Source organism: Manacus candei, unplaced genomic scaffold (genome assembly GCF_025592945.1).
Source record: "Manacus candei isolate 608988 ecotype Guabito, Panama unplaced genomic scaffold, ASM2559294v1 h1tg000017l, whole genome shotgun sequence".
Taxonomy (NCBI): Eukaryota; Metazoa; Chordata; class Aves; order Passeriformes; family Pipridae; genus Manacus; species Manacus candei.
In genome coordinates, this window is record NW_026138065.1 from 23,636,283 (window position 1) to 23,661,730 (window position 25,448).

At 41.5% G+C, this 25,448-nt stretch overlaps 1 protein-coding gene across 2 annotated transcripts; it reads right to left on the bottom strand.

Moving 5' to 3' along the window:
- Positions 1-765: 765 nt before the first annotated feature.
- On the bottom strand, positions 766-25,448 carry SLC30A10 (solute carrier family 30 member 10). 2 transcript variants are annotated; one of them, XM_051782985.1, is made up of 4 exons: positions 24,904-25,448; positions 10,236-10,319; positions 6,488-6,724; positions 766-5,735 (listed from the first exon to the last, which is right to left on the bottom strand). In XM_051782985.1, exons 1-4 carry the CDS (start codon positions 25,346-25,348, stop codon positions 5,269-5,271), a joined length of 1,233 nt encoding a protein of 410 aa, XP_051638945.1. In that variant the 5' UTR covers positions 25,349-25,448; the 3' UTR covers positions 766-5,268. The 2 variants fall into 2 exon arrangements, with proteins under 2 accessions (XP_051638945.1, XP_051638943.1); XM_051782983.1 differs by lacking the exon at positions 24,904-25,448 and adding an exon at positions 10,741-12,973.

A 25,448-nucleotide genomic window follows, 5' to 3' on the forward strand; every position in this document is an offset into this window, starting at 1 on the left:
GGGAACCACAAAGTTAATGAGAGGACTGGAGCACCTCCCTTTGAACACAGGCTGAGAAAGGTTCATCCTGAAGAACGGGAGGTTGTCTGGAGACCTCACAGCAACATTCCAGTATCTGAAGGGGGACTAGAAGAAAGCCAGAGAGGGACTCTTTGTCAGGAACTGTAGTAATAGGACAAGGAGTAATGAGTACAAATTGAAAGAGGGGCAATTTAGGTTAGATATTAGGAAGAAATTATTTACTGTGAGGATGGTTAGATGCTGGAACAGTTTGCCTAGGGAGGTTGTGCATGCTCTAACCCTGGCAGTGTTCAAGGCCAGGTTGGATAAGGCATTCTATGATTAACGAAATAAGTAGGTACATGAACAACTGGAGAATCAAACACGGCCTAGAACCACAGGTGGTAGATACTTGATATTGATGCTAAGAACACCAAAGGAGCAGGCACAACCCAGCAGTGCCAAGTAGGAAGACACCCCCTGCATCTGCAAAGAGCTCACCCAGATGCAGCCAAGATCCTTGTCCGCTACCTCAGAGTTATGGACTCTAAATTCACTCTGAAAATAGAAAATGCAAGGCTGCTCGCAGAAGAAAAGCTTTTGAGTGTTGGTTCCCATTTCTTCTAAATACATGCAAAAATTTGCATCATTAACAAGTTCACAAGTTGAGAACAGACTTCACTCATACAAAGGTCTTAAAATTATCCAAAATGACACAAGCTCTCTATTACTAATATACATCAAGTTTAGAACAACAGGTTTATTTAAAAATACACTTTATTTACAAGACATTCAAACTTCATTTTGAAAAAAATATAGCTATACATAAAACTTTAAATTTTTCACCAATGGTTAATAAAACCATAGTGAGATTTACAATTCATTGATTCAGCAATCACGGAAATTACATCTTGGCACATTAAATCATATAATGAACAGAAAAACTGGAGGAAACTTTTAAGCAACAAAACTCCATAAATGTAACAATCTTGTACAGCAACATCCTCACAACAAGGTGTCACTGTTCAAATAAAGTATTTAACATAGAAAGTGCTTCCACTGTACAGCAGAGTAAGTAGAACTTACAGGAATGTTTATAGCTTTTGAATGATCTTCTACCTATTTTCTAATTAGCAATCCAAGTTTTCCCCCAGGATATTAATGAATGACCAGTGAACCCCCATGATTTCATTATACCTTCCCAGGTTTAGAAACCAACCTTTTTAGAAAGTTGACTCAGGTAGAGTGTTTATAAAGAATTTAAGTATATATAAATGCATATGTTCACATCTCAGGATGACTACTACTCAGACAACAATTCTACACAGATCACAGGATACAAAATAGTCCTTATAGCTCACATAATAGCTCACATCAAGCCATCCATAGACCTTGGGTGGTAAACCTCACTTTGGGGAAAATTCAGGTGCTGGCATATTCCCTTCAAAGTTCAGAATAAAAGGGAGTATTCAGGACAGTAAGTGTTATTAATCAGGAATGGAAGAGGGAAAGAACAGGAAAAACTAAAGGTCAAAAAGTGGTTTGCAATGGTAAGGTGTGTCACATAGGAAAACCAGAAAGAGGATGAATTTGAATAGAATGGAGTGCAGAAATTTAACCAGTGCATAAAAGAGGTATTCTTAAACTGTATTATAGGTACACCACCACGACCAGAAGGCTAGCAAAACCATCCTGCTTTTATTGAGGAAACAAAATAAGAAAAACATTAATAGGAAAAAACCATAGAACTATGAGTCGGAGTAAGTATTGTAAAGAACACAAGGAAAATGAAGTCAACTAAAAACTTGGCAAGACAAAAGCAATACTCCTAAAAATAGCAGCAGTTATTTTTCTTTACATTGAAGAACAAAGGTAAGACCTGCATTCAGAGAGTTACAAAAGAAGGAAAAATTAACAATCAAATCGGCACTTTTGGCACATATGAAAAGGTGACAAAGAATTGATTCACTTTAGAAAAAGGCACACAACTGATGAAGGCCCATAAACTGCTTTTGCTTTTGCATTCAGTGTCATGTTAACTTATTCCAGATTTCATTTTTACTCCAGAGCGATCTGGTAAGGTTACCAAATGTTTCGTTGTCATACAACTAGGTCACATGTATGACTGGTTACGGGTCAGAGGGCCACATTAGCTGGACAACCAGTTGAAAGTCAAACATAATTTAAGCAGATTTCCTTTGCTACAGGCAGTGATGGGCAGAAACGGACAACCACTGCAAGAGAACCCAGATGCCATAAAGAGACAATTGTAAGGCAGTACTTGAAGAGGACGCAGTAGTGCAATCAATCAGGGAGGGAAATAAAGCAATTAAGCTAAAGAGGCCAGAACAGAGATTTTATGACTACAAATGGACTACAAAACTGAATGTAAAACAACTGCCCATAGATACAGGCAAATACTGAAATATACTGTATTTCAAAATGAGGGAAGACTACTCCAAGAGAATTAGAACAGATATGCCAAGAACTGAAGAGAAATAAGCCAGTACAACATACACACTGGAATTAAGTCTTCCATAGAATTAGAGAGGGGCCACCCAGTACAGCCTAGTTGTGACACACTTAAAAGAGATGAGAAAAATATTTTGTTGTGGGACTCAAATGAAGGCAAAGATGCTGGTCAGAAACCTACACACAATAAAAAAAGCAATGTTCATCTCATAAATAACATGGTTGTGTTGGTTTTGCTTGCTTAACTAATAAAGCAAATTTAAAATCTGCTTCTTTTCTAGACCTGAAGATTTGTATAATCCCTGGTATTTTCCCATTTATTCACAGGCAACAGTTACAGTCCATTCAATTAGACAAGAAAAAAAAAAAGCCTAAGAAAATTACTTCATTGTATTTTCAGACTTCAACACTTTCAAAAGTTTAGAAAATACATAACCATGGTTTTAACAAATACTAGAAGAATAAAGATGGTCCATTTTGTCAAATGCTCCAACATCACACATACAAGTTTTTTTTTTAATCCCAGAGTAAATACTGCCATTCTAGCTTTCAAACATTTAATAAAATATATATATATATTTTTTAAAAATTACCTGATTTAAGACACAAATGCATAATTATGAAAGGGTGCTTGTTTTAGAGGGTATCTGGAAGTAACTTCTCCTTAGGCTTTGTTGTTATTTTAGGAGCTTTCCATTCTGGTTCTCAAAAACCCTATAAATATATTTGTTATTTACATCTAAACCTCATCATTTAAACACCATCATAGATGAAAATAAGGGGAAAAAAAAAGAACAGAAGAAAGGGCTGTCTTACTTTATGCCACACACTTTTAAAAGACAGAGCAATTCTAACAATGTTTCCTGATTTACATTAATTCGTGCAATAACTGCCAAGCAGGATCCTGCTGCTGCCAACAGAAGCAAACAGGCCAGAGGATCAAGCTTTTAATTATATTAACAAATGTTAATTTATATAATAAAAATCTATAATAAAAGGCTATGAAACATATTAATTCACCCAAGAATCTGTTCAAAAGGGACGGGTAACTACAAATCTAGAAATGTGCTATTTAGACTGCAATCACTGTTTCAGTAAATACTATTTTCCAAGCAGCAAAATATCCTGCTGTGTGTTTAAATATTCATTGAATTAATGCAATCATCTTTATTAATGTGAAGTTGGTTGTTTTTAAGCCAGCCTTACAGGGAGGTCCCACTATTGTCCCAGCCCAGGTATGAAATCAATTTGCTCTTTCTGTTAAGGTGTCACTGAGGTAAAGACAGTACTATTTTATAAAGGTGTCCCCAGGAATAAATGGATAAAATAGCCTGTCCAGGCCACACGGACCATTGAAAGGCTGCTTTTGAAGCAAAGTGTATTTGAAAGCTTCTGGATCTGACCTGAATGGCCAGGGAGGCTGAGCACTACACTCAGTGTGGATTAGGTAGTGGATCTCCTCTCCCAGAAACATGGAGAGCGCACCTGACCTAAACCCAATGCTGGTGACAGAGCATGTCACCTTGTTTTCCTTAGAGGACCCCTGCGTGCCTTCAGAAAAGAACAAGCAGCAAAAAGATAATGAACTGCTTCACTAAATTCACTTTGAGATACACCTTTGGGCAGGGGGAGGAAGGGCAGGGCAGAGGGGAGGGCTCAGACCTTTAAAGGTAGACAACAAGAAATAATTAAGACTAAACTAGGAACAATTCCCTGGTTTAATTTTTTTTTAAAGCTCCCTCTAAGTGATAATACTGCACACAAGACTTAAAGGTACTTCCTTAATTAATACAATTATGTCTTAATTAATAAATTATGTCTTAATAATAGAATTGCAGAATTTTAACTGTTTATAACAAACACATTAGCTTATTTATTCAGCATGAATAACAACAGACACTCAGTGTTAAAGATAATGCAATCATCCCACACAGTGATAAAGTAAGACCATGGTTCTTAGAACTTCTGTTGTCAGAAGGAAAAAAATATTTAAAAAGACTGAGTTGTACAATCATAATGGTGAACAAGATAAAAGTTAATTGGATGACTGCCTACATTTCCATTTGCTAGAATCAGTGCAGACAACATCAGTAGGTATTTATTTGCTTTCATGATAAGCAGTCTATTCACAAGCACACTCATCTGTAATTAGGCTGGGACTCCAGTATTACTATTAGAGAAGCAAGACCAGCTTCTGCTCTGTCCCTAAATACAGGAGTCAATCAAGAAAACAATGCAAGTCAAAATTCCTGAGTGCTTCCCCTTAGACACTCTTAATTTCATTCACAAACCCCACTGGCCAGGAGCACAATTGTTACTGTAAAACATGAAAAAATGGGGTTTAAGGACCAGCAAAGCATCTTTACTGAAGTCCTTCATAAATATACAGTACTTCAGCCCAGTACAATCATTATCTGGACACAGGGCTTTCAAGAAACAGCTCACTTTAGCAGGAAAGGACAGAGTTTCATTCCCAGTGCCACTGGCCATGAACTGCAAACATCAGTGCAGACAGCAAGCAATACACCCCATCCACTCTAAGAACAGGAATTCACCCTTATTTTGGTGACAAACTGGGTAAGGCTGTATCAGAAAAATCTTAGATGAATGCAACAGCCTTGGTGGAAATCTTAATCCTTATTTCAGATACAAGGGGCTTTTAGGTGTATTTTGGTTTACAGCTAAAGCACAGAAATCTTTTTGCCACACCAGCTTCAGCTACAACCACCAATGACCCCATTCAGAGGCATGATACGTTTGTTCTGTGAAAACATGATGCAGACTAGAGGGAGCTGCCTAAAACCGTGTACTGCTCGCCTGTGATTTGTCATCAGAAATGTCACAATTTTTCAGGCTGTCCTCTGCTGCCGGGTCTTCGATTGGGATTTCAATGTCACTTTTACTTGAACCATTGTCTTTGCGCCCTGCAGAAATGTAACTGTTGTTTTTCTCTGAGTAGCCATTAGTTTTAGCCCGGGGGAGCTCCCTCTGACTGCAGCACAGCTGAGGGTCACAAGCTTTTGAGATGCAGGGCGAGCTGCACAGTAGCTGGGAGGTCTTGTGGTCAACATACTCTGGCTGGATGGTCACAGAATGGACCCCTGCTTCATGGAAAATCTCCCGTATTTTGTAGGCAGCGTCTTGGTAATTGGCAGGGGTTTGGCACTTGACATGAAGAGTGGCAATATTCTTCCCACTTGCAAGCTCCCAGACATGTACCTCATGAAGGCTGCTAACTCCTGGTACACGAGCTAGTCTGTCAGCTGGAAGACATAAGAAAAAGGTATTAGAGGCTTTGGTGTACTGGCTAATTATCCACTGTCCCATTTGGCACCCCATCCAAAAGCAGCAGTATCCAAACTATCATTTTAGAAGAGATATACTTGATAAAACATGTTTACTCCCAGCTGCCTTCAGTTCAGCCTCCAGATGACTGCATGAACAGGCCACCTCTCCTTTTGGGTTCACCCTTTCCTCAGGCAATTTACCATTTACCAACTGTTCATACAAGAAATGTTAGCGCACCAATTCCTCCATCAAGACCCCATATCTTCTGCTTTCTTTCCATCCTGAGCATGATGGAATTTCAGAAGTACCTAGTGCTACCCCACAACTGACCAGCGTGAACAGCACCTTAGAGTTACAAAATAAACCAACCTTAATGGAAATTTCTAAGCTGTTTTGGAAGCCTTTAGGAAGAAGCCACTACAGGGTTGGGAAATATTGTAACTCAATGTCGTTTCTTTCACAAACAACCCATACAAAGCATTAACAGCTCAAGACCTGGTATTTTTGATGTATTGTTGGAGTACCACATTCTCAAAATGCATGCTTTAACTAATCCAGAGAGATTTGAGTCATGTTGCTAGGACACAGGCATGTGACTATTTCTCACAGTTCTTGAGCATTTGGAGCTATTATGAGTAAATAATCCAAACCTGTCATTCCACAAATAACATATGCATTGAAATATATCATTAAAATTAACAGCATTTCAACAACAAATTTGACTTACTCAGTGCTTGTATATTAACACCTTTGGGGACCATCTGCAACAAAATAGTTGAGGTCTCCTTGATAAGTGGGAATGCAGAAGACAAGATGATGATCACCATAACTATTGTCAAGCTTGGATCAATGTAGCACTGCCAATTACACGCAGCATCCCCCAGAGGACGTACATAGAAGATAGTAGCAGTAACTACCACGACCACAGATCCAAGTGCATCTCCCATAACATGCAAAAGAACACCTGAAACAAATGGCACAATTTCCATTAGTGGGGTGGTTTTGGTTTCTTTGCTTTGTTTTGGGCTTTTTAGGGGGTAGGGGGGAAATACTCCTGCATTTTTCAAGTATGTTCTAGTTGACATGAAGAATGAAAAATTCCAGGCATTAATATCATAACCAAAGTTTTCAGTAACCACTTTCAGGAAAAAACAGCAAGGGAAACACTAAATCTGAAGCATAGCTATTTAAGTAGGATGCCTTATTAAACATGTAGGGTATGCCAGCAACTTCTGTCCAACTGCAATGCCATGGTAACATAAAATGTGTTTGCTTCAATGCCTGCAAATTTTTAAGAGATCCTGGCACATTAAATCTCAATTAAAAATTGATGACTAAATCTATCAGTTCTACCCTGGAAGCTGAGAGAGCCACAGATAACCCCCAGTAACAGTTATTCTCCCCCATCAGTTTCTATGACACTCCTGAAATCTAAAAAACTACCTGAGCAAAATCTAAGTCCAGCCTTGTGGCTTTGAATACCCTCAAACTCCAGTTTTCAGAACAAGCTTGATTACCAGTCATATTAAATCTTGTGCACCAACACTACTCAGACTCAGCAAAAATCAGACTCTGGTTTGAGATCAGTCACATGGTTTAGTATGTGCCTGGACTACTCTAAATGGAGAGGAATGCTAGGTGCCTCTTTTTACATCTTTAAATACTGTTTTGCACAAAAGGCAAAGACACAAAAGGCAAAGACAAAACAGGCTCTTAAGTAGCACAAGTTTAGCTGCCCTTTAAACTACAATGACCAAAGTAGTTTTCTTGCTATGAAGTTACAAAAATCCAAGAAGTCTCTTTTTCTTCTTTGTCTTTTTATTACTTTACATAAACTTCCCTCTTCCCATCACTACTCGAACCACTCCACTTTTGTCAGTCTTTACTATTCAGACTCAGATTTCATTCCAACCCATGCCTAGTTCAGGGAATCTCTCTATATATGAAGTTAATTTCTTTGTCAATACTTTTTATTTGAGACCTATGAGAGAATAAAACAAACAATCACCTTTTAACATCCCCGTGACACGTACTTTGAAGTGTTTCACTGCCATTTAACCCCTTCTTTGAGCTAGAGAAGCTGCAAAAAGCTCCCCTCAAAACTCACTAACAACACAGCAAAGAGTTTGGACTCTTCAGTGATGCTGGATACTGGATTAGCCCTAGAATTGTGCCTGTGCTGCTATTTCTTCACAGTTCTGGACACACACCTTGATTTGTGTGAGGCAACAACCTCTGGAGTTCCTCCAAATCACTTGGGTCAGATAAGAAAGTACAAGCTTCTAGTGAGTCCGACTCTTTCTGCTAGAGTCAGGCATGTTCTGCCCCATTTGGCAGACTTCCACAGGGTTTTACTCCTCCTAACAGTGTTGCAGTGTTTTCTTTTCATTTACAAATAATCTCAATTCAGCATGGGCTATCAACTATTGCACTAGCAAGAGGGACAGGCAGGATGCAATTGCCAAGGCAACTAACCAAAGAGAACAGCTTATAAAGAACAGGAAAATGTTTCAGAAAGTCTTCTTTTGAGTTAAGAAAAAAGTAAGTATGTCAGAATTTTGAGGAATTATTAGCTGAGAATACAGAATTTGGAAAATGCTTATGTTACACTAACAATGTCAATAATATGTACACCCTGGTAATACATCAATAATGAGGGCCTAGGCAGAAATGAACCCATTTCCCTGTCAAACCCCAAAAGCTATGATTATAAGCTAGAAATGAAGATTAATTTTTACTAAATAAAGTATTAGTAGTGGTATGTTAAGCATGGTAAGATCACAGTTTCCAACAGCTTGTGTTGGAAAGTCTGAATTACCCTGCATATGCTCAAGAAGTAAAAGGAATAATTTCACACTGCAATAATTAATCCTGTCAGGTAGAATTTGTGGATTCCTGTTCCTACCACTTTTAAAATCAAGAAAGCCATTCCTCTAACAATCCATTTTGTCCAGCCATGTTTTTCAGGGAGGCTCCAATTCTACAACATAAGAATTTTTTGCCAAGTGATTATAAAGTAAGTATAGCTATGTAACTAACTTCAAAAGAAAAACATAAATGTTGAATCAGAATTTTAAAGACACATATCTGTAGCATTGGCTACAGAAGCAATGAATATTTGTAAGGACAATAAAGACTGATTTTGTAAAAATTACATATCAAAGTATTACTTACAAAAATTTCTCTTTTTAAAAATGAAAGATGACAGCTATTTTAAATTAACTGTTTTAAAATATCCTTATCCTTCAGACATTTTTGAAAGTTTCCAGCATCATTATACCCAGGCACTGTGGTTCAGGCAAGCAAGGCCTTCTCTAAAGCAATTTCTTATCCTTCTCTCCTCATCCCCAGAATAAGTTTGCTTATTCTGCTGCAATAATCTTACCATCATAATGCCATAATATTCAGTGACACCGATTTCTAGACATACAGGCAAGTGTTGTGGCTCTAGCACATGGTTTGATTTCCCAAAGCATCTTGCCTTATAGATGCATTCTGTAGCTCTGAAAACACTTTTGAAAGACAGGTAGACAGACACACACACACACACACACTAAAAAAACCCCAGCAAACCCAGGTGCCTGACTGCCACGTCGATCTCTTAAGCAGAATTCACACAATGCAAATTTACACAACCTTGGAGGAATATCAGATGTTGATACACGACCAGAAGAAGCCTGAACTACTATCCTGTCAGGTTTCTGACAGTCCTTTCCCTGGGGACAAACTCAATGTTTCATATATTCAAAGACATCTGCATTTGGCTCTGCTCAGAGTACCTATATAGACATGTATACATAGAAACACCTACACAGACAGGGAGTGACACGTGGGTAATTTATTCCTAGAAGTAGCTATAGTATTTCGCTCCACAGATTCCCAGAGACCTGCCAAATTACAGCGTAAGAGGGCTGATCCTGTCTCAGACTTTTCCAGGAATGGGTTCACAGTTCAAGGACCTGGAAAACCACAGTGCTGCAGCACCAGTTTCAGAACCTTTTTCCTTGTGCTGACAGCAAAATATTAGCAACCTTGGGATTTAAAAGAAATTCTGTTTTCTGCAGAAAAGCATTTTAAAGTTGAAAACTGCTCACCTACTACAGCTGTGACACTCAAAGATGCTCCTCATAGCTACCTGCGTTACCTTCCTCTAAAGCCTCTACTGACTTGAGCTTAGTGCAATAGGGTTTGTATCCTTTCCAAAATGTTTGGCTGCACTCTTCTAAAGAATAAAAATCAAAATGTGAGCACACTCAGGGACAAATCGGCATGACACTATTTTGTTACTACCTCTACTATCTCATACAACCAAAACCTTTCTGCCGAAGATAACCAGGTCCAATTACATAGAAGAGTCCTGGGCTTTTGCTCCCTTTCTTACTGATAATTTGGGAAGGGGGGGGGAGGAATATGAAATGCAAACCATAAAGTGTTTTAAGCTAATATAACATTAGCAGCATATTCCCATGCCATACCTCTGATGTTCAAGGCTTCAGACTTTTTCTCTTTTTTCTTCTCAGACCCCCCTTCAGGGCTTTTTTGGTCATTTGGTGAATCACCTGCATTCAAAGAAGAAACGCTGTGTTGTGTATAAGTTCTACAAACAGAAAAAACATCAACCTTCTCAAAACCAACTTCTTTCAAAGGTGACAAGAAGAAAACAACCAAGCCAGAACATTTCCTATGCAGCCCTCTGAGCAACGCCTCCTTCCCCCATCCCGCGGAGACGCCCAGCAGGCCAGTGTAAAGTACAAGGTGAAAGAGGCGGCGGGTGTCTGAATGAGCTTAGTGAAAACCCCACGGGGCCCACGGGTGGCTCTGGGGCTCTGAAAGGGCCCAGAGGATGGGTCCAACAGCTCGGCGAGTCCCGAGGGCAAACGAGATGGAGGGATGGAATGGGAAGGGATGCAGAAGCGCGGGGTGAGGGATGCGGAGAGGTGAGGGACACGAGAGAAAGGCGAAGATGCAGCCGAAAGGCACCTGCTTCAGCCGCCTCCCCCTCCGGCGTGGCCCCGGGCACATCCCGGAGCTCGGCGGCGGCGGCGGGCGGCGGGGCGGGCGGGCGGCGGCGGCAGCAGGCGCCCCAGTCCTGAAAGACGAGGAGCCCCACGACGTTGACGGCGAGGCCGAGGGTGCCGACGATAAGCACCAGCTGGGCGTCGTCGATGGGCTCGGGCCGGGCGAGGCGCAGGACGGAGTCCACGAGGATGGTGAAGCAGAGGGCGGTGAGGAAGACGGCGTTGCTGAGGGCTCCCACCGCCTCGGCGCGGCTGTAGCCGTAGGTGGCGCGGGGCCCGCGGCGGCTGCGGCGGGCGATGCGCCCCGTGGAGAGCCCCACGCAGAGGGAAATGAGGTCCGAGAGCATGTTGAAGGAGTCGGACACCAGCGCGATGGAGTTGCCCAGGTAGCCGGACACCAGCTCGGCCACGAAGAAGCCGACAGTGAGCACCAGCATGAAGATAAGGCGGCACGTCTTCCCCGAGTACCGCCCCATGGCGGTGGTGCGCTGCCCGCGGGTCCCGCTCCGCGCTACCGCCGGGACATCGCCGCCGCCGCCGGCCCGCAATAAGTGCGGGCGGCCCGGGCCGCGCCGCCGCCACACGGGCCCGCCCGCGGCCCGGCCCCGCCACACGGCCCCGCCCCGGCACCGCCCCGGCCCCGCCGGGCCTCGGGAGCTGCCGCGGGGGGCACGAAATCAGCCAAACACGGAATAAATAGGAAAAAGAGATGGGCCGCGGGCAGGCGCGGAGCTGGCGCGGTGACTGGCGAAGGGCCCTGTCGGGTGGGCAAAGTCACTCAGTGCTGCCCTGCCTGCGCTCCCACCATCCAGAGACGGTGAAGTCCCAGTGACGGATCCAATAATTACGCTCCTTTGGTGCTTTATTGGTGGCTTCAGTGCCAAATCAAAGGACAGAGTGCCATCTACTGAGCCAGCTCATTTCCGGCCACCAGCCTTTAAAAAGGTGTGTCAAAAACCCAGTCGAGTCCTGGGTTGCATCAAAAAGAGCGTGGCCAGAAGATTGAAGGAGGTGATTCTCCCCTTCTGCTCTTTTGAGACCCCACCTGCAGTAGTGTGTACAGTTCTGGTGCCCGCAACATAAGAAGGACATGGAACTGTTGGAGCAAGTCCTCAGGGGGGCCACCAAGTTGATTAGGGGACTGGAGCACCTCCCCTACAAAGACAAGCTGAGAAAGTTGAGGCTGTTCAGCCTGGAGAATGAGAGGTTGTCTGGAGACCTCACAGCAACCTTCCAGTACCTGAAGGGGCCTACAAGGGAAGCGAGAGAGGGACCCTTTGTCAGGAACTGTAGTAATAGGACCAGGAGTAATGCGTACAAATTGAAAGATGGGAAATTTAGGTTAAGTATTAGGAAGAAATTGTTTACTGGGAAGGTGGTGAGATGCTGGAATAGGTTGCTCACAGACGTTGTGGATGCCCCAACCCTGTCACTGTTCAAGGCCAGATTGGATGAGGTCTTGAGCAACCTGTTCTAGTGGAAGGTGTCCCTGCACATGGCAAGGGGTTGGGACTAGATGATCTTTAAGGTCCCTTCCTACCCTTCCAGTCGTTCTATGATTCTATGAAAATAGCTCCTTATTGTGCAAAAAATTATCATCAACCTATGAGAAAAATAATTTCATGCATTTTTTAACCTACAGGATAGTCTACAAGAAGCATAATAAACAAGTAAACCTCTATCTTGTATTTGTATTAGATTTAGATTTTTTCTTGTCGTTGTTAAAACAGTTCTTGAGAAAGTGACAGCCCTGCTTGCAAATAGAAAGGGACAGACCTGGACTACTAATACAGCATTTCAAGGTTGATGGGAACAACTGAATAATCAAAGGAGGTGATGGGAAATTAAGTCATCCTCAACTATGGAGTGCTCAATAGGAGAACTGGATCCAAAAATAATAAACAGATACATAGAATACATAAGACCTAAAGAAAATTATGTCCTTAAAATGGTATCCTGGGAGAGTTTGGAGTATTTCAGCTACGCCTGAGGCACACCAGTGCAGAAGTATGACTTCAGCAGCTGCAATTCATACTTATGCATCACATCCCACATTTTACCACTTGAGAAAGCACCCATCACTATCATATTATAAACCAGCAAGGCCAGGGAACACTATATTGTCCCACCTACCAAAGGTTCTGCAACCAGAAATTCACAGAATCACACAGAATATACTGAGTTGGAAGGGACCTACAAGAACCTCCAAGTCCAGCTCTTAGCCCTGCACAGCACCATCCTCAAGAGTCACACCATGTGCCTGAGAATATGGTCCAAATGCTTCTTGAACTCTGACAGGCTTGGTGCTGTGACCACTGCCCGGGGGAGCCTGTTCCAGTGCCCAACCACCCTCTGGGGAAAGAACAATATACAACCTAAACCTCCCCTGACACAACTTTAGGCCATTCCCTTGGGTCCTGTCACTGGTCACCAGAGAGAAGGGATCAGTGCCTGTCCCTCATCTTCCCCTCACAAGGAAGTTTTAACTGCAATGAGGTCTACCCTCCAGGTGGAACAGATCAAGTGACCTCAGCCACTCCTCGTACGGCTTCCCCTCAAGGCCCTTCACCATCTTCGTTGCCCTCCTTTGGACGCTCTCTAAGGGCTTAATATCTTTCTTATACTGGGTGTCCAAAACCGCCACAATATTCAAGGTGAGGCTGCCCCAGTGCAGAGCAGAGCAGGACAAAGACCTCCCTCAACCAGCTGGCGATGCTTTGCCTGATGCCCCCCAGGACAGAGTTGGTCCTCCTGGCTGCCAGGTCACTGCTGACTCATATTCAACTTGCCATCGACCAGGACCCCCACGTCCCTTTCCAATGCACTGTTTTCCAGCATCTCATTCCCCATCCCAGGTGCAGAATCTGGCCTCCCTGCCTTCGAGGGCATCAACAGCTCCTCCCAGTTTTGTGTCGTCTGCAAACTTGTTTAGTATTCCTTCCAATCCTGGTTTCAAGTCATTTTTGAAGATGTTGAAGAGCACAGGGCCCAAGACAGAGCCCTGCAGAACCCCACTAATGACAGGTTGCCAGTTTGATATTGCCCCAGTCAGCTGGGACCTCCTTTCCTTAAAGACTTCAGGAATTTCCTCTTTTTTCTAACTCTGAAGCTATTACATTGTTACTGCTATTAATTGAGTTTGAGCAGTTGCTTGAATGCACCTTTTGAATGAGGCCTCTCCATTTCACCTAATTCTGTGCACACAACCAAAGCCTGTCTTGCAAAGAACGCAAGATGTATCTTAACCTCTGGAGTGGGTTAGAGTAGCCATTCAGAGGATAATTACCCCTCCAAGGAATTAATACACACAACTCCCAGTTAACAAGAGATCCTTGTGCATGCCCTTCATACATTCAATACCCTGCAATATTCAAACTAAAAAATGCATAAAAATAAGTGTATTGAAATGAACCTTCCCATAAAGATAAACATAGTCATAGAAACAGATAGAGTAACTTACATCAACACACATTTCAGATCTATAATTACAGCCAACAAGATAAGAGATTTTTAATGTTTGTGCCAAATGAAAAAGAGTATGACAAAGGTGGAACAAAGAGAAGAAAAATATGAGTTATAGGAAGTCAAATAATCAGATATAAATTTTTAAATGATGTTCTATATCTTCTTTACTATAATTAATGATAGAAAATTCTGCCTCGGGCACGTCACTTACAATGAAAAAAAGACAATTCTGTGAGGCCAAGATAATTGCACCTGCATAGAACTGAAAAGAATTTCCAGTGGTTCTTATTTTAGGAAGACTGATAATACTGACTTATAAGCTGAAACATCATTAATCCTCCTGCACAAAATATGCATCAATCCTCTTCGGGAAAAAAAAAATAACAACTCATAGTCCTGAACTCACTTCAAAACATAAAAATATCAGTTATTTTGAAGAAATAGTGTTAAAAGTATTATTTTCAGCAAATAAGGGTAAGTCCTCTGACATTGAACACAAATACATCTAACTCTCTGAAGATGTCAGAAGCAGTACACATTCAGAGCTTCAGCTCTGAAGCTTTATCTGCTGATCCGCCAATTTATTCCTTCTGTCAAGCTCACACATCTCAATCTGCTTCTTATGATACAGCATCAGTCTGAAAGCCACACAGTGACACACAAACAGAGCAATATTTGTGCTGAGTTAGGCAGTGAGTCCATCTCTGAACTATTTCCCGTTCCCATCCACACATTTTGGAGATGAGGGAACCAAACCTGCACTGTCTTCAAAACCCAGGGTAGCCATAGGTTCATACAGAGGCACAGCAAAAGTCCTGACTGCCTCCTTTACTCCTTTCCCAGTGCTGTAACACATTTGAATCGCTTTTGTCTTCTGAATATCTAGCGTATGTTTTTATGGAACTGGTCATTCTCTCCTGCTTTCTGTTTCTCATCTTCTGTCATAGTTAAAGCCCAGCTGGCAACTGAGTGCCATGCATCTCCTTGCTCACTCTCCCCTGCCCCCAGAGGGATGGGGAGGAGAATCAGAAAAAAACCTTATGGGTTGAGATAGGAACAATGTAATAATTGACACAAAGTAATATATAATACTAATACTATTAAAAAGAATAATAATTGTCGTGTGGTTTTGTTTTGGTTTTTTTTAAAGAGAGATTAATAAACCCCAAAAGACCAGTGATTGGCAGCTCCTGACCAACCCCCCCAAGAATATGTACTGAGCATGACTCTGTGGTATGGAATATCTCTGGTCAGTTTGGGTCAGCTGTCCTGGCTGTGCTCCCTCACAGCTTCTTGTGCTTCTCCTTGCTGGCAGAGCATGGGAAACTGGAAAGTCCTTGACTTAGAGTAAGCACCACTTAGCAACAACTAAAACAGCAATGTGTTATCAACGCTCTTCTCATATGAATCCAAAATGCAGTTGCTATAAAGAAAATGAACTATCCCAGTCAAAAGCAAGACATCTTCAGTTCTTTATCCGTTCAGGGGCGTTTCCCTTTGCACTATGGCTGCTTAGAAGCCTCTTGGACGTCAAATCTTTTGCTTGCCCCATTCTGCATACAAGCCTCCCTGTCCCTCTTCATCCAGGTATCACAATCACTTCAGGACAAAAGACTCCTAAAACTGTCAAGTGATCAAAGGTAATCATTCTCATTCAAGAAGTTGTTGTTTTCAATAACAAGAATAATTAAATTTGGTTAATCTTCAGAATAAAGTGTATGTTATCCCTGTAGCTATTTTTCACTTTGATCTTCTTCCACATAATCCAAAAAAAAGTCATAATTCTTCATGTTGGAGTCACCAACCCTGTAAACAGTGTTTTCACTCAGGCTCTTCCCCCTTTCTGGGCACTGCTGTTCTGCTTGCACCAATCCACTTGCAGTATCAGAAGATTTGGTCTCAAATCCTTTTAAAAAGGAACCATGTTTATGTTTGTTTTGCAGTGTGCTTGGCATCCTTCTGTGTTATACACTGACTGCAGACATTCAACAATATAATGTTACAGTTACACTTACTCATCCAGAACTGAGATTATCTGAACAAGCTACATACTATTAAACAAAACAATCAACCTAAATATCCCAGGCTCTCTGTTTCTAACTATGCTGAGTTGGAAGAAGTTCCTCTTAAGAGGTTCAGAAAAGGTTGTCCAAGACCTTAGTTTTCTGAACTATTTGCCAACTTTAGTTTCAGCTACAATACCGCTAGAAAAGCTGCAGTTTCCTCATCCCAATCAGGAACAGGAGTTGGTAAAATTCTTAAGAACTCATAAAATTATTACAAACAAGACAACTTTCCTTCTGAATCCCAAAGATGCAAAGCAGTCCTATAACCTTCAAGATCTCTGTGTGCCAAGCTTTCAAAGTACTCAGCGTACCAATTTTTAACACCTAGCCATTGGCAGTCAGACCCTCTAGCCAAGAGGTTGTCCCCACCTGGCCATAAGGGGATGCTTAGGTAGCAGTAAAAGCAGGGTGAGTATATATAATACTTCCTCTTAATACTCTTTTATCCTTCAAGTATTTTCAGCTCAAATGAGTTTCTGAGCTAGATGTTTCGTAGCCCTCAGTGCATTTTTCATTCATCTGCAAGTCTAGCCTTTCACACACTGATGTAGACTTCAACATTAATTGGCAACAAGTTCCCCACATCACTCTCATGGTGTGAAGAATCATAGGATGGTTTAGTTTGGAACCCCCCTATCATGAGCAGGGACATCTTCCACTAAATCAGGTTGCTCAAAGCCCCATCCAACCTGGTTGAGAACCCTTCCAAGGATGGGGGATCCACAACTTCTCTGGGCAACCTGTTCCAGTACCTCACCACCCTCACAGTCAAGAATTTCTCTAATACAAGCATATCCTCTTTCAGTTTGTACCCATTACTCCTTGTCCTATCACTACTTGGCCTTATAAAAAGTCCCTCTCCAGCTCTCTTTCAGATATTGAAAAGGTGTTTTAAAGTCTCTCTGGAGCCTTCTCTTCTCCAGGTTGAACAGCCCCAACTATATCAGCCTGTCACCTCTTTCTCCTTGTTTTGAACCTGAATCCTGCTAGTTTCACTTAATGTTTTCTTGTTCTTGTTTCAGAGAATGGGACAAACATTCAATGACTACTCACCCTATGCCACTCTTGGTTTTGCAGACTTGTGTCATGCCCTCCTTAAGATATTAATTTTCAAGATGACAGGTAAAACTCTAGTTCCTTCCAGAGAAGCCATTACCAGCCCTTGAAAGTAGGATATCTCTATAATTATGAGATATGACAATAGTAACAGCAGTAATGATGGTAATTTTCTTTTACTACTGAATGAAAATAAATCACTCATAGCCTCGTGCTGCTGTAGAATTTGAATAGCAAAAAGAATCACAAAAATAAGGAACTAAGTATAAACGGTACCATTAAGAGAGATCACTCTTCATCCTTCTTATCAAAGTCCTGACAGAGATTACTTTTTGACCCATCATAAAAATTACTTACAAAAGACATTTCAGAAATGACCTGGAAGAAACTAAAGAATGAAAGAAACCAACGCCCACACGTTGCCATATGTGATAAAGGAGTTATGCCTCCTTAAGACTAGGGAGGAAAATATTACATTTGCACTAAAAAGCTGAGGCTGACCCTGGGCACATGACATTCAGTCCATGGCTTGAAATGCAATGGGTGGCTGTGAGAGGACCTTTCGGCTTCATTCTGAGAAGACATGGTGACAGCCCTGAAGGCTACTATGAAGTTTCTTTCTCTAAATTAGGAATGCTGGGCCAAATTCATAGGAAATCTAAATGGAAACCATGTGGTTGGCTTCTGCTACAAATAAATTTGACCACAAAATGAATCACAAAATAAACACTGACCAACAGACCTTGTTGTGGAAGGGGGTTAGTATGAGAGTATTCTGTTTGCAGGTGGTTTGTTCCTCATTGCTTTCTCATTTTATTTGTATCTCCCTCTCACACCTGCAAGAGGAAGATGAAGTTTCACTGAAGGGTGACACAGCTGGGAAATCATCAGGTCTGCTTCGATCCAGGGACCAGAAACCTAAAAGGTAGCTCTCCAGCAAGACCTCAGCAATCTGGATGAAAGCTTTATCAGAGCCCTTGGCAGAGTACAGAGGTGAATGTCCCTGGATTTTTAATCACAGCTATGACTTTTCATGACAGTCCCGAAACTGTCCTGGGGAGAAGTATTGTACCAGTGGTTGGACACGTAGAACGTATTTTTCATGGATTTCTAAAGTTGGCTTGAATACAGTGGTAGGTCAATCTGAAATTAGGACCCTGTGGGTTTATTTAGTTTCTACCCTGGAATGTCTCCTGTTTTGTTATATTTGTTATATTTTTTTCCTATTTTAAGATAGTTGTTCAGTTTTTTAGTTCTAAACCACCATTCCCTGCTCTTCATATCCAGCATACTGGATATTTTTGCAGACTTTGAGACACATCCAGTCATTATCTGCTCTAGCACCTGGATAATACTTCCTGAAATATTTCAAATACTTGACAATTCACTTTTTTTAAAAGTGTGGTTCTGTTATGTTTCTCATATAAATTTATGTGTTTATATATATAATCTCCATATAACCTTTTTCTACTGGGAGGTAGCACAGCACATTGCAAAGAACATGAAGAAGAGAAAGCCACTCACCGATTTCATCACTGTAAATTGCATTGAGCCCTACTGCAAAAAATTCCTTTTCTATTCCGGCAGCATTTCTAGACTGAATCCAACACCAAACTTGTGTCTGTATCAAACTATCTGCAGAACAGCCATCCAAATAAAACAATTGCAGTTAACTTATAAAACATGTCAACCTTAAAAACCCGATTGTATTGAAACTGTTTATGACTTTGAACTCAGTTATCTTACAGTCCTTTTATTTCCTTACAGCTCACCACAGATACTGTGATGTAACAGACAGTCTGTCTATTCCTTTGCTATGAAAGTGGTTCAAGGTTGAGAGCGAATGCAGATACCCAAAGTTCAGCAGCACTAGTACTGTTGGAATCTAGGTTCAGAAGGTTTAACCTTACCTTTATGCTCTTGCATCAACCATCCAGGGATGCTTTGCTTACTTTACTCATGGATTTAACTTTTTCATTCTGCATTTTCCATTTTGCCCAAAAAGTAGCCCTAAAACATTTGCTTTTACTTGCTTTGATGCAAAACTTTCTCGTTGGAAACTAATCCTTGGATTATCTTTGAAGGTTTCTTTTAAGAGCATTCAAAACAGATCTGAAGAAAATCTAGAGAAGCATGTTACTAAATAAACTTTCACAGTCTCTTACCTTGTCTTTTTAAAGGTTTTGTGTTAGAGCTTCACTGAATATAGATTAACGCACACCTAGTTGCCTTTTCAGTAGTTGCTCAGAAAAGCTTTGGAAAAATTTGGTGAGGATTATTTGCCACACTATTAAACTAAAGAAAACCTTCAGAAAATATGTGTTCAGTCTTAGGTATTTGATAAACACTTAAAATTACTTTAAGAGTGCCTCTTGGCCTTTTTACTCAATTTGAGAGGACTACATCCAGCAGTACTGTAGAACTCAAAGCCATATAATCTAAATATTTAGTTATAGTAGGCTTTGGTTACCTACATGACAACACATTAACACCTCTGGGATTTATGGAAATAGACACATAAAGCATACATCCCTTCATTTGTGCATACTATGTTGTCAAGCATTTAGGAGTTGGATGCCACAGTGCACTACCCAGGCAGCATAAATCCTGAGGATGAGGATGCACTGTGTGAGTGAAGCAACTGTCTCTTGGTAAACTCTGGTTCTGCACATTTGACAATCATCTGTATGAATGCAGTAAGAGGATGAATTGACATGAAGAGTTTACTGAAGAGCTAGTGCTTTCAGGGAAAAATAGTATCAATCTGGTGAAGATAGACTCAAAAGAGAGGCAGCACAGAGTAATGCTGATCTTGAGGATATGCTTTTAGGCTTTTCAGGTGTGAAAAACACAGTAGACCAGAGTCTGGCATTACAGGTGTTCCTTCTCATTCCTTACAAAGGCCTCTGGGTCATCATTCTGGCAAAGTCTGTCACCCTTTCAGCAGTGCACTTGAAAGACAAACCTGTTCCAATCGGGGAACTTATTTTTTTCTTCTTAAATGTGGGTGAATTTAATGATCACACTGACAACCTCAGAAACTGAAACCCTCTATTCTGGAACTCTAATTCCTAGACCATCTGCACTATGGGTTGTTGGGTCTGTTCAACTGGAGAGCACCACTACATTTAAAATTGCTTTTTGATACCTGCACACTTTAGCTCACTAGGTCTCCACTGGGAAGCTCTATGGCATTAAGATGCAGGTTAAGCAGCCATTTATCCACTTATTTTGGCCTATAAATGTCCTCACTTCCCCTGGGATCAGCATGTTTGCGACAACAGCTGTGAAAATCTAGTTCAGAATATAACTTCAATGCAGCCTTCCCAAGTCACCTAGGCATTTAAGGCTAGTGCCTCTCTTCATTCACACATGTATACCCCAAAATCTCTCCTAATTACAAAAGCCTGGAAAAAAAAGATACGCCTCACAGCAAGCCTCAGAATAAACAAACCCACTCTGCGTAGGTCCAGAAGGAGAAAGAAGGTGTGTTCTGCATTTAAGTGGCTGCTAGCTTACATGCCACATCTTATCTGAGAGGCAGGCTGCTGGTGCACACTGAGATAGGAGAACCAAGATCCAGCAGTGTTACCACGCAAAAAGCTCACACACATACCCACTAAATTGTACAAAAGGGAACATAAAAGCAAGCCACTTGGCTGCTAACACAGAACGTGTTTTATTTACTGAATTGTGAGCTGTGCAAAGACCACGAGGTCCCTCATGAGAAGATGAGAGCTGTTTCTCACAGGTCTCGGACATTTTATGGATGGTTTAGTGTCAGATGGGTTGGGCTGGGTGACATTTTTATTTCCTACTTCCCCCCACCTCCCTGTACAGATCACAAAACGACAGAACAAATGTTTTGTTCATGTTAAATCTTTATTAATTTTCTCAAGACAAACAACAGAGAATTATTATAATCAGACTAACGCGTTGCTTTCCAAACTGCGATCCCTCTAACAGTTTAAAACTGTGTATAAATGAGTAGAAGAGACAGTTACACTGACCTACATGAACAAGAGTAATTGGATCACTGTGTGCAGTAAAACAGGCTTCTGTATTTTTACGACTAACTATGAAGGGCATGGCCAGTATTAAAATTGTCTGGTATTTATTATAAGAGCATAATTTTTTTTCAGCTGCTAATTACTTTGCCATATTCTTCACCTTTGTGCCAAAACTTTCTGCATAAGATACAAGATTTCGAAATTGTCAGAAAACTCTGGCTAAAGTTGCTCTGTCATTTCCAGCAGCAAGAAAAGTCTTTTGTGAATTTTAACTCCTAGGAAAAGTTTCCTGGGGAAGCTTTAATTTTTCTCTGTTTTTACAAGTATATCCTGGATTTCAAGTCAAAGCAACAACTAGTCTATGATGGCCTCTGCCATGGATGGCCCAGCTGGCTCAAGTACCTCTACACAGCAGTTCCTTTAGAGACAGTAGAAATATTGTTATACCTGTAGTAACTTGCTCTGGGTCAGCATCAAAAGAAAGAACAGGGGCACATCCTCCCTGTGCTCTTGCTGACCTCTCCTCCTAGTCCTAACATAGTGTGGGGAACTACACTTGTCTGAATCAAGTGTAAAGATTGACCTACAGGACAGAGAGACCTTAATTCAATCAGGTGGGAAGACACAGGTGCTTACAGCTGGCTGAGGGGACAGACAGGAATTTGCACAACAGAGAGAGAGACAAAAGGGAGTGGCAGCAGATGAAGACTTAGGCAGTAGGACACTGTAGGACACAGAGGAAAAGGGTAGCAAGAACCAGAAAAAAGAGAAGGGTGAGGGACAGAAGAGTAAGGGATGAGAGGAAAAACAAGCCTAGTCAATGGGTGGAGGAGGGAATTGGCTCTGTCTGGGTAAGCAGAGATGGCAACTTGGAAAAACTTACTTAATGAGAATATTTGTACTAAGATGAGCCCCTGAGGTGTGGATGTTGCAATGAGTTAAATGAGGAGTACAGATGTGGAACAAGGGAAAAGGATGGAGAGCTGGGTTGGCACCTGTAAACACCTCACTCAGTGTCCAGACCTGACTACCAAGGCTCGTTGTAGGCACATCTCACTCTGCCACTGCTGTCAGCAGCATCCAGGAAACCCACCAGCTAATTTTCCATCCCTGATGGCAGACCATGCAACAGAGAAATGAGATGAACTGTTGGCTGTGGTGATTAATTGTGGCATTAATACAGGAGGAAGAATTTGTTTCAGTGGATTTAGATGCTCCTGCTGCCCTCAGCACCCACAGTACAGCACTGGACAACTGAACCACTCTTTCTTTTTTGCTTTGTGTTTTTTGCAGACAATCACATACAAGAGAAGAGAGGGCTGTTTAAATCTATTCCTACATGGGGAACAAAGATATGAAGGCAATTGTCCCCTTTCCTTAGAAAGCCTAGGAGGTAGAGGGCTACTCTAAAAATCTTTACCTTTCAGTGAACCATGTGAGGAGACTCCTCAGGTGTCACTCAAGGTACTGCCCGTGGACAGCTGGACTGCATCAGCAGGATTCAGAAACCATGCCCATCTGCTTGAATTTCTGTTGCTGATGCACTAGAAAATTTGCCTTGACTTCCATCTCCAGCAAAGAGCATATTTTCCTCATACATATGATGACAAGAGAGATATGGAATCCCTTTTTTCCACGTTTTTTAATACATAATATATATGTAGAGCATGTGAGTATACTTTTCAGAGTACACTATTTGGGGAATAACATTTCTTCTGAAAGAAAAGCAATAAAAATCCTGCTCAGGTTGAATACAGAGAGAATTAGAGGAAATAAATGTGAAATTTTACCGAAGTGGGAATTACAAAATTAAGTCCAGAAGAAAAGAGCATTCCCTCTACAGTATAAAATGGCATTATCTTACCTGTAGGCACTACTGCAAGCAGGGAAGTTTCACCATACCAGAAACAGAGAGGTAAAACCACCAGCTAATCTACACACTATATTTATGGGATGGTACGAAATTCATCCTTGGTTCATGCAACTTAAATTCAGTTGAAAGCAAAGTGGAATTACCAGGTATTTGGACAAAAGTCTATTGGACAGAGAGGGATGGCTGTGTTGTCCCAGAGATTTATTAGGAGTAGGATCCTGGAAATTCAGGGAGAACATCATTTAGCTGCACAGTTGCCATTAATTTCAGTTATTTTCCTTATAAGTGCCGATGTGTTCCTAGAAGCACAATTTCAGAAGCTGTCTTCCAAGAAGTCACCATAAACAAAGACTTTTTCAGGAATTGCTGACAGTTCCCAACAGAAAAGCCTATTAAATCCCTCAGCTAACTACATATCGCCACAAATTTAGTCTAAGAGTAGCTCAAATGTTAAAGAGTTGGGCATCTAAACACACAGGCACCAATATCAGTTATGCATCTAGGTTTAATGTTATACACCAGGAAAGTTAAAGCTTCAATATGATCTGCAGATACCTTTAATAATGAACAGAAACATTTTCCAATTCAAGACCTAAACCAAAACACATTAAACACTAAAATATAAACTATCAGTTTTTTAATTTCTAATTCCAAAACCTGGAAGTCAAACATAGGACTTACCTCAGCTAGAGCAGTATATAACAGCATATAACAGAAGCTGCTTTTTCAGGTGGGGTCTCTCAGCTTTCCCTACAGCACATCCAAGTAACACTTTGCAAATATCTGGCTCCTATCTCAACTGAAATATTACTATTCTTAAGAAATATGTTTGTATGTGTATATAAAAACATACAGAGAGAGAAAAAGAACTCGCATGTATCATGCATCAAAGAAAGTGAATTAGCTGCTGCGGGAATGAGAAAAACAGTCCCCATCTCTCCTCCCAAATGAAGAAATTTTAAATTCCTATGCTAGGACAAATAAACTAAAAGGCCAAACCTCTGTGCATCGAACAGAACCTTCTGCAAAAGATTTCTGTAGCAGAGAACCTGTTTTTCCTCTGCATGCTTTCCCAAGCGCAGGTTAACAAACATCAGCAAAGAATACTTCAGCTCCGTTTTTTCAGTCAGCATCCAGATAGTCTCAAAACATATTCCCAAACCAAGGAAAGCTGAGACTCTTCTCTTGCCCTTACCTATTCTCTTATCTCATACAAACTGTGAACACTGCTCAAAGATAACCACATCTTTGACAAAATTTATAGCAGAATTACTAAAATATTGAGAGTGGAGACTGTGGATGACTGATATTTCAGGATTAGGTATTTACAAGTATCTCCTCAGAGTGGCAGTATGCTTTGTCCCTTGCTTAGCCAGCCAGTGGATTAGGGAGAAAATTTCTCCTGCAGATCACTGTACACTTTAGAAAGACAATACATACACTGCTTGCACGTTACTTACTGATAAACACGTATGGTGGTAACTGGAAACATGCATGGGTTCAGGCACAAAATCCACTACCCTCACTAACAAAAGAGTGAAGAAAACTATGTTTTACATGCCCATCTCAGAGAAGCAGTAAACAGTCTTTATAAGAGTCATTAAGCAGAACTGTAGAGGGCTGGGAACGCTGAGCAACCGCATGAGGCTATTTACCTGTTTCAGTGTCTCCGCGGGGAGCACGACAATAACAGCAGTCCATGAAGATAACGTAGTTTAACACATTGAGGAGCAGACCTGAAACCCCGATAATGAGGACGAGCAGTACTTTCTCTGTCTTCTGAGGATTGATAAACCTCTTGATAGCCTCAACGAAGACGCTGAACATCAGAGCAGTGGCAAAAACAGAGTTGCCAAAAGCTCCCAGCACGTCTGCTCGGCTGAAGCCGAAGGTGCTGGCCTTGTGCCACTTGATGCGGCTGAACCTGACGCCGAACAAACCGATGATCATGGAGATCAGGTGAGAGAGAACAGTAAAGGCATCTGAGGCTAAGGAAAGAGAATTGCCCACGTAGGCTACGGAGATCTCAACAGCAAAAATGACAAGGCTCAGCACACACATGGCGATGAGCCTCATGCTCCGGCCCGAGTAGCGGCCCATTTCTGCTGCTCTCTTCCCCTCACTCCCAGGTTCAGCAAGACAGAGCTGCGTGAGGAGCAACTCACTGCCTGTGATTCTGCCCTTTATCTGTCAGTGCTGC